The 10,459-nt window shown below is 33.8% G+C and overlaps 2 protein-coding genes and 1 pseudogene across 3 annotated transcripts; 2 read left to right on the plus strand and 1 right to left on the minus strand.

Moving 5' to 3' along the window:
• Window positions 1-484: 484 nt before the first annotated feature.
• On the plus strand, window positions 485-3,441 carry LOC104732323 (protein ECERIFERUM 26-like). The gene is made up of 2 exons (XM_010451853.3): window positions 485-1,218; window positions 2,384-3,441. Exons 1-2 carry the CDS (start codon window positions 778-780, stop codon window positions 3,227-3,229), a joined length of 1,287 nt encoding a protein of 428 aa, XP_010450155.2. The 5' UTR covers window positions 485-777; the 3' UTR covers window positions 3,230-3,441.
• A 1,763-nt stretch (window positions 3,442-5,204) lies between these two features.
• On the plus strand, window positions 5,205-6,418 carry LOC104732324 (transcription factor RSL3-like; annotated as a pseudogene). Its single transcript, XR_015573173.1, has 4 exons — window positions 5,205-5,615; window positions 5,706-5,900; window positions 6,008-6,139; window positions 6,297-6,418. The product of XR_015573173.1 is annotated as a transcription factor RSL3-like (transcript).
• A 1,052-nt stretch (window positions 6,419-7,470) lies between these two features.
• Window positions 7,471-9,222, minus strand: LOC104732325 (chaperone protein dnaJ 20, chloroplastic). The gene is made up of 2 exons (XM_010451854.3): window positions 8,340-9,222; window positions 7,471-7,807 (listed from the first exon to the last, which is right to left on the minus strand). Exons 1-2 carry the CDS (start codon window positions 8,799-8,801, stop codon window positions 7,664-7,666), a joined length of 606 nt encoding a protein of 201 aa, XP_010450156.1. The 5' UTR covers window positions 8,802-9,222; the 3' UTR covers window positions 7,471-7,663.
• Between the last annotated feature and the right edge of the window lie 1,237 nt (window positions 9,223-10,459).

A 10,459-nucleotide genomic window follows, 5' to 3' on the forward strand; every position in this document is an offset into this window, starting at 1 on the left:
CCCGAATCTGATCAGATATCTGAATGCCGAGGGCTATATATATCAATAGTTTCAAAATTAAGTTGAAAAATAATTTGTGTATATATATATAATAAGAAATTTACTCATTTTATATAACTACAGTATAACTAGAAAAGTAAGCTAATAAATTAATCTGACTATAAAAATTAAACAGCAAAATTTTTGTTTTAAAAAAATGAGTCCAATGTTTGGCCACGTTATCTAACTATACTCTTTTCTTCAAACCATCATAAATGATAGTATATTTTTATTTAGCACAAAATTTACGTAAATGATATAGTAGTAGCTAGTGTTGATTTTTATTTAAAAAATCGATTTATTGTGGCACTATACTTCTATTTTAAATGCAGAAATAGACATAAAATTATGAAAAGAAATATAGATAAAAAGTAAGGTAGGTGATAAATATTAATTAAGTGTATATGAATTATGAATTATGAACGATGAATTGGACCCTTTCATCATATACTATCGTAAAAAAGGAAAGGCAATTAATTATTAATTTAAACAGCTTCACCTACTTATAACATAACAAGTTAACAACACCAGAAGTGCTCGTCGATCGTCTCTATATAACACAAGAGCCTCATCACATTACATTCATCACCTACAAAAATTGTATTACATGTATAGCAGAGAGAAATAACAAATTTGCTTTTTTTTATTTATTTATGTAAGTGTTACATGCATTGATCGACTTGCACATAGCTCGAGACAAGAGATAGCGTAGAATCAATTCAACTCCACTAAGTCATCATGGGTCGATCTCAAGAACAGGGACAGGGACAAGGTCCGATTCACAGCATCCGGTTATCGACGGTGGGTGCGGCCCGACCGACAGAGACAGGTACAACTCACGAACCAACCGGTTTAGACCTAGCCATGAAGCTTCATTACCTTAAGGCGGCGTATATTTACTCCCCCGAGACGGCACGTGACTTAACCGTGAGACACATGAAAGATAGCATGTTCATGCTGTTCGACCAGATCGCTTGGACCACAGGCAGGTTCTCACGGAGAGACTCGGGGCGTCCGTACATCAAATGCAACGACTGTGGGACGCGTTTCGTGGAAGGTCAATGCAATCTCACTGTGGAAGAGTGGCTCAGTCAACCGGATCGGTCAGTTGATGAGTTTCTCGTTTACCATCAACCTATTGGACCGGAGTTGGCGATCTCTCCGTTGATCTATGTTCAGGTATAGATAATCTGACTACAATATATATTCCTTTAGTTTTACACATGCACTACTACTGCCACTAGTACTACTCTCTCTCTCTCTCTCTCTCTCTCTCTCTCTCTCTCTCTCTCTCTCTCTCTCTCTCTCTCTCTCTCTCTCTCTCTCTCTCTCTCTCTCTCTCTCTCTCTCTCTCTCTCTCTCTCTCTCTCTCTCTCTTTCTTTCTCGAGATACACACATTTAATATTGACTGAGATATATCATATATTTGACAATAAAATGTTCTTAAAATGGTTATACATACATGATATGGTATTGCATTGTTCAATCTTGAACTTTTTGCCAAAAAAGTATTATTATAAATCAATATTTTCTGTCAAAATATGTATATAGTATATATTTGACTAAATCTTGTTTTTTTAGAAATGTTTCTATTATATTTTTGGCCTTCATTGAGATGGACTGGTCCTCACAGTTTATCTTTGCTAACAAGTAACAACACTAATAAAAAGAAGATATGTAGAAAATGGTATAAAACACTTATAATATTAAGCAGAAAAGAAGACCAACCACGTGATGGATTATGGATGGGGTCTGATTTTATTGAGTTGGAAAAAGGCAACTATGAGCTTAAAGTACTAGATTAGAAATCCATGTTAGGGTTTTTTTGGGTACCGTATGCCCTAATCAAGAAAGACAAAATAACATATACTCCATTAGAACATTAAATGCACGAACTGTCACAACAAAATTTAATACACGAACGCTTCTGTTCGTACCATTAACTTGCATGAAAGAAGACTGACACGGAGTAGGTGTACTAAATTTAATAAAACATTCCGACTTTTCAACCTTGAGTTGCGAACTAGATTGGGACGAGTTTAATTCGTTGGAACTAAGAGTTTCATAAAGTAAATATATTTTGGATCAATTTATTTCGATCCATGACCTTCGAATATGAAGATTGAAAGAAGAAAAAAAAACGAAAATCTGAAAAATAAAGTAAATATATTTTGGATCAATTTATTTCGATGAATCCGAGAATTTACTACTTTCTACCTATCGAAAATTTTAAAATGGTTCTCAGATAGGATTTTGGATCAACCCTCTACGTACATGCAAACTTATGGTTTGTAAATTCTAAACCGTTTTGAAGCTAATTTTATATCGGTTTTGTTAACGCAGTTGACCCGGTTTAAATGCGGAGGATTAGGTTTGGGCCTGAGCTGGGCCAATATAATTGGAGACTCATTCTCTCTATTTTACGCCTTCAACTTCTGGACTAAGGCCATTACCGGAGAAACGATTCGTGCCCCACCACCCTCTAGGGGAGACAGAAGGTTCCAAAGTCCAAACCCAACGGTTAAAGACCCGGTTTCGGTTAAACAGGTCGACCCGGTTGGAGATCTCTGGGTCACTCCAAACAACAAGAAAATGGCGACGTATTGTTTCAATCTCTCAGTCGCCGATCAGATATCACCACATTTTCCGGTGAACGGAATTAATTCGATTCCGGTGTTCGAGATCATCGCCGGAATCATATGGAAATGCGTAGCTAAAGTGAGGGCAGAGCCAGAACCTGTGACGGTTACGATCATCAAAAAGGATCCGAATGATCTAAAACCTAATAACGCGATTCGTAACAGTCAGGTGATAAGTTCGGTTCAAGTTGATTTTCCGGTGGCGGAAGCGACGGTGGAGGAACTGGTGAGATCTATGGGGGAAGCGAAGGATGAGAGATTTGGAATAGAGGAGATCGGAGGGAGCTGTGATGGGAATTTGGATTTTGTTGTGTACGGTGCGAAATTGACGTTTGTGGATCTGAGTGGTGAGGATTTGTACGAGGCGAGAGTGATGGGGAAGTCGCCGGATTCGGTTTACTGTAATGTTGAAGGGGTAGGGGAGGAGGGGTTGGTGGTTGTTTACGCGGCGGCGAAATCGGAGGAGAGGGTTGTGACGGTTACGTTGCCGGAAGGAGAGATGGAGATGGTAAAATTGGAGTTTAAGAAGTGTGGTTTGATCGCGCCGTGAGTGTGTGTATTAACGGCTAATAAGTGTAAATGCACGGGTGACCAAAAAAAAAAAAAGTGTAAATGCACGAAAAAAAAAGTGAATTCATGGAATGTTGTTTCCTTTTAAAAAAAATATATATTGTGATGAATTATTGGTATTTGCTGAAGTGTTGTAAGCTGTAACGTTGTTGTAAAATTAAATAATTAATGTTTAAATAACATATTTTTCCATAGACTTAGTAGGAGTATAACCATTTTTAGGGAGTGACCCCAAGAATTAGGCCTTGAATGGATGTGATTTTTGAAATGGTTTTTTTTTTGTTTTGGATTTTTTTAAAAACAGTTTTTTAACTATTCAAGATTTTGGCCTTGAATGACTATGAAAGCTGTTTTTGGATTTAGAGTTTTCAAAAATGTACTTCAAGGCAAATCAAGATTATGCAAAAATTGGTTTTCCTAAAAATTAGAGAATCCAGATTTTGTTGGTTTTTGTCAATTTTCAAAGAAAAACCAAAATCTTTGTTTTACTGGTTTTTCATTTTTAATCGTGACTTGAATTCTCTTTTCTATTTTTTATAAATATTTTAACACAAAATCTACAAACTATAAACCAAAATCTAAAATCTAAAAACTAAAAACTAGAATTCATAAACCACTTAAAAACTTGTAAAAATTCATGGCCTTAATGAAAATTGGGAGTTTCCTAAGAATTAGAGAATTTAGATTCTTAGAGATTTTACTAATTTATTAACAAAATCCAAAATCTCATTTCAATGGATTTTTGAGATTTTCTGTACGAAACATATATATATATTTTTTTAAAAATTCATTTGCTTTTAGTTTTATTTTGGAAAAACTAAAAACAAAAATTTTAAATCTAAGAACTATAATATATAATCTAAAAACCACCAAAATCTCTCAAACATTCATGACTTTAGTTGGAGAAAGTGATCAGAAAAAGTGGAGTTTGATTGGTGACACATACTAAAGCTCTCGTAGGTTTCGATATTCGTCCGTTACAAATCGGGTGGACAGATGTAATAGATATAATAGAAACAGACGGATGAAATAACCGTTTAACATGTGAACAGAAGATAGAAGAAAGCGGTTATACAACATATGAAAATAAGGTGTTTACGACAATTTACCTAAAAACCGGATGGATTTTTGTCATTTCTATTTACTTTTATTTTAAAGGTAAAAAAATGTAATTTTCTTTTTATTTTAAAACAAAATTAGGATAAATTTATATTTTAATAGTCTACGTTTATAATATACGCTACTAACTATTAATTTATTATTCAATGTAAAGCTTCTATAAATTAATAATATCGGGAGTATAATATTTTATTAGAGTTATTAATTTTATTGATATATAAACTAAGATAAAAAACCAGTATGAAAGAAAAATATATATTTATTTATCAATATTGCATTGTCATAATCCTACATTAAAAATCATTCTTGACCTGGTTATCGGTTAGGAATCAGATGGATAAGTATAACATATAGTAGAAACGGATGTATAAAATGAGCATTGAGCATGTGAATATAATATAAAGAAAACAGTTGTAAAACGTATCAATACAATAAAAGATGAAGTGTTTCTTTCCAGAGCTTGACACCTCAGCCTTTTTATCGAAGCAGGTGTTGACACCTCGGTAAAAATCAACCACCTATCGTTTTCTTTGGCGCCTTCATACCATCGACCGATTGTGCTGCTGATCCTATCCATGACTCTCTGTCTCTACCAATCTGAGCAGATACGCTGATGTTAGCCCATCGATGGTCGATCGGTTGTAGTGGATTTCTTCTTCTTCGATCCACCAGAATCTATTCATCAGATCCGGTGATAATGGGTTTCTTCTTCTACTTTTCGATTCCAGGTAATATACTTCTATTCTTACTCTCTTCTTTTTCTTCTTTCTGTGTTATCATTGTTTTAGTTTTAAGAGTTCCATAATCGATTTCTATATCTACTCTCTGTGATTTTGTTGTAGGTAAAGATGACAACTCTAGGAGTGGATATATCTATTCGTTAGAGCCATGGACGTTTTTGTTGATGGTGTATTGGAGTCTTTCTTGGGGATGTTCAACTGATCAATGTTCATCATCTAAAGAAGACAGACCGTGAGACGAGATGCTTGGCCTCGCTAGCCTTTACAATGGTCATTTTCATCAACATCATCACCAAAACAATGTCTTGTCTTTTGATCATCATGCTCTCTTGCTTCTTGATATTTTCCCATTTGGTGCAATGCCTGGAAGAAATCTTCCGGCCATGCTTGATTCTTGGGATCAAAATCATCATATCCAAGAAACGTCATCTCTTAAGAGGAAACTACTTACCGTGGAGAATCTATTATCTATGCAAAAATAACTCTGATTGCGACCTCACACGACAAGTAAGTAGAAGATCAATATATATAATGTTTACTTTCATTTATTATTACTATACAATAAACTAAATACAGTATCATTTACTCGATATATAGGAGATTCCAAAATCCAAGAAAAAACAGAGGGTAAGCTCATAAAGCAATACGGTTGATGAAAGCAACACTAATTGTATAGATGGTCAGAGCTTAAGCAACAGTTCAGATGATGAGAAAGCTTCGGTCACAAGTGTTAAAGGCAAAACAATAGCCACCAAAGGAACAGCCACTGATCCTCAAAGCCTTTATGCTCGGGTAAGAAAACTTTAAACCTTATAGTATAACTTTTATATCAAAACCAAATGATAATGAACAACATTGATCCTAGACGAGTTTTTTAATAGTATCATTAATTGTTGCAGAAACGAAGAGAGAATATTAACGAAAGGCTTAAGACACTGCAGAACCTTGTGCCGAACGGGACAAAAGTAGACATAAGCACGATGCTTGAAGAAGCGGTCCATTACGTGAAGTTCTTGCAGCTTCAAATTAAGGTATGTAGATTATATAAAGTCGTTTATAATCTCTACATAACATTTTTCATGTTTTAGTAAACTAAACAAAATGTTACAAAATGTAGTTGTTGAGCTCGGAAGATGATGCCAATCAAAGTGAATCTTTTGCCTTTATGAAGTTTTTGTTCCTTTGCAGAGTTGCCGCGTCTTTAGCAAAACTGAGCTAAACTGAAGAAACGTTAGAACATATCATAAGTGGAGGAGAGAAGCAAAAGAAAGAACAAGGAAGAAAAATAAGCAAAAGGAGACAGATCCGAGTTCATGTTTGTGAGATAAATTCTCGTCGAACCAGAAGGACTCATATCGCAAATAAAGTGTCTTTGGAAAGGTCTTGCTGCCAAGAACCTACAGCCGCTGACACATATTCAATTGGGATCATATTCAAGAAGTTATTCATGTTTCTCCTTAGCTTTACGAGGAGGTGTTGCTTAAATGTCTGCCTATACACGTTGGTCTATTTGGAATTTTTTAGGATTATAATGAGAAATCGACCAGACCTAAAATTAAAAATAACATACAAAAAATAAACATAAAAATATATATAACAAAAAAAATACAAAAAACAACCCGCGGCGTAGCGCGGGTACTATCCTAGTGTAAATAAAGTGTTTACGACATTTTGTTTACCTAAAAACCAGTTGGATTATTTTTTTATCGTTTCTATATTTTTTTATTGTAAGGTAAAAATCTCTCTATTTTTGTTTTTATGTTAAAATGAAATTACGATAAAATTATCTTTAAATAATTTATTTACATTTATTTTAGCTATGTTATTTTTATATACACTATTAACCATTAGTTTATCATTTACAGTAAAACTTTTATAAATTAATAACATCAAAAATATAATATTTTGTTAGTGTTATTAATTTTAACGATTCATAAATTTTTGAAGCGAAATACTAATTTAGAATTGAAATATATATATATATATATATATATATATATATATATATTAATTCATAGAGTTAACACTATATTGTTATAGCCTTACTTGAAGAGTTATTCTTTCGTATTCACAGAGAACAATTTATGTCCTTATAGCCAATCACTAATGGGATTTGATGAAAGGAATTTAAGAGCAATTCATCAAATGAATTGTCCTCATAAGGCACGACAAGCATGCAACAACAATACTCTCGCTAACTTTGCTGAGGATTTCAGTCCTTCTCCTTCGCTATTAAATCATAATTCTGATTTATTGGCAATGCGGAAACCGTATGAAAGGAAAACAATATGCAGAATCAGGAGCAAGACTTGCCCACATCTTGCCTAGAGTCAAGAGCAAGACACATAGACTTGCCCACATCTTACTTAATTCATTGGTTTATATTTATTTCACTGTGCTTGCCGATTAGCATAGGCACATAGAAAAGTTTATACATATATTATATATACAAAGTTGTGGGGTATTTGTTGCTATGCTTTTCTATATTACACACAAAGAAATTAAAAAGACTATACATAAGAAGACTAGAGAGACTTGGTTGGTGTTGTTGTGTGTCATAAAGAATCTTGACGTTGACGACGCATTCTAGCAGCCCAAGACATTGAGTTATCATTATCTTTCTGATTGCTTCTTCTCCTTAGCCCTGAGAGCTGAGTTTGCCATTTTGCCTTCCACTCACTCTTTTCCTCCACCACTTCCTAAAATCACAACATTCACATTTACATTTAAAAAACTAAACATAAAATCAACATTTTGGACCCATGGTTGTACACCAACTATAAAGTATCAAATGAGTTCATTTTGTCAACATTCTCTATTCCACTAATCATACCTTTTAATAAATAAAATAAAAATCGACAATTTTTCAATCGACACATACGTAACACAATTCACTGGGACCATAATAAAAAGATAAGGTCAGTTCTGTCGACAAAGATACACACACAACATATACAAATGGTTCTCGAATCTACCGAGTAAATCTACGAGAATTATTGAGGATAATACTACACACACATATTTGTCCATATACGAAACCAAAAAGAAAATATCCAAATCAAACAACTCAACATCAATGGATAAATCTATGAATGAGACATAACTAAAATTAGTTCACTACTCTTAAATTTTCTTAACCATAAACCAAAACTATGGTTCTGTTTTTTTCTTTTCCCCTTATTGATTCATCACAAAAAAAAATTAATTAAAATTGTGAAAAAATATAATTACCTCATCGTATCGGTTACGTCGTCGACCGGAGAAAGATAATGAAAACCCCATAGACAAATCACGATCATACAAAACTCTCCGGCGAGGATCTGAGAGAGTTTCGTAAGCTTCTTGAACTCTGATAAACCGATCCGTGTACTCTTCGACCCGATCCGGTGGAGAAACGTCCGGGTGGTATTTTCGAGCGAGTTGTTTATAGGCTTGTTTGATCTCTGGGAGAGTGACTGAATCGGTGACGCCGAGAAGATCGTAGAAGGTTAGGTCTTGTGATGATTGTTTTACTGGATCGTCGTGGATGAGACGAGATTGGATCCGGGTGGATGTGAATCGGGTTCGGGTTGGGTAAGAGAGAGTTGATGGGAACGATGCTGGTGATGGTGGTAGAGAGGAGATTGATTGTTTGTAGAGGAATGAGTGGTGATTGGTTGAGAGGATTGATGATGATTTGTAACAACACTTCATTGTTTTGTAGGGTTTTGTTTTTGGTATGTTTGGTTTTTGGAGTTTGAGTATTGTGGGATTGTATCGTAGGGAATGGTAATAGTTGGGAACTGTGGAGAGGTGTGAAGGTAGATGAGACTGTTGAGGAGTAATCTATGGATTTGAGAGGGTATTTTGTCATTGCAGTTTAATGCGAGAGGTAGCCGTCATTTTGCGACTTGAAACTTCAGAAATTTATTTAATTAGGAGAAAATAAACTAGTAGGAAAAAATACTAAAAGATTCATCTTTCTTTGACTATATATAAAACTTTATATAGTTGTAAAATATTAAAATAATATAAATTGTGGATATTGAAATAGAGGAAATATTAGTTATCTAAGTTTGACTGAAGTTACGAAATTATGCTGAAATTTGTGTGAACTATTTGGTTTTTATAGTTTTTTACATATTTTTTATCTAAAAAGTATTTTTATAAACTTAAAAAAAAAAACACAGATTCAAACTAGTTACATGTATTTGACATTGAATATACAAACTCAAAATAATTACACATATTTAACATAAATAAAATATAAACCAAAACCTGTCAAGAAGCCAAGCATTGGCTTGTGGTCGTACATAATAAATAGAAAATTTCGACCGTTGTCAGTAAAAATTTTCCTTAAGCGGTTACGTTGTAGTAACATTAACACTACCCAAGCATGGGGAAGCACTGTGCACTTTGGACCAACTTATTCGGTTCCTTAATCGACTTGTTCGTAACAAGCTCCTTTCATTGCAGTGTGCAGACACAGCTTTGGTTGGCCGCTCGCACCTGATCTCTTTTAAACTCCTTTCAAACTTTTTAAAAGTTTTTATAAATCTATATTTGGTGCACGGATGCATTTATTGTAACGAGGACACTTTTTTTAATATATTTTCACATTTATTCAAAAAAAAAACTCAAACTACTTACATATATTCAGTAAGAACACATACTAAAACTAGTTACACACATTCGACTTCATAAAACACAAACTCAAATTAGTGAAATGTATTCAACATTAAAGAACACAAACAAACTCAAATTAATTACACATATTCGGCTTCAAGGACAAAAAACTAATTACACATCATCTTCGGTATCAACAGACACAAACTCAAATTATCTATACATATTCGACATCAGAGAACACAAACAAGCTTAAACTATTACACTTATTCAGAATTAGAGGACACAAACTCAAACTAGTTAACATATATTCAGCATTAAATGAGACAAACTCAAATATTTACACATATTAAGATCATAGAATACAAATTTAAACTAGTTACATATATTCGGCATCGTATACACTTGAATAAAAACTAAATGATATGATTATGAAATCTCTAAAATTTTAACAAATTTCCTGTGTTAATGTTTTCAAACACTTAAAAACCTGAAATCAGCATATAATCTTAAATTTTGTTGTCCTCATTTGATAGAGCCTCGAAAGAGGTGGAGTGGAACCATTAAAAAAGTGGGACTGATTTGTTGAACATAAAAGACATAATTAAATCCGGTATAGAAAGGCAAAATCAAACCAAATTTTGATAAAATATGGTTGGAATGTTTGGTGGATTACCAAGAGCTGTCCAAACGGCAACACCAAAGCCAAATCATAAGGAGGTGGTGGCATATCAAACCGAAAAGGC

The sequence above is a fragment of the Camelina sativa genome, chromosome 11 (genome assembly GCF_030686135.1).
Source record: "Camelina sativa cultivar CO46 ecotype springtype chromosome 11, ASM3068613v1".
NCBI classification, from domain to species: Eukaryota; Viridiplantae; Streptophyta; class Magnoliopsida; order Brassicales; family Brassicaceae; genus Camelina; species Camelina sativa.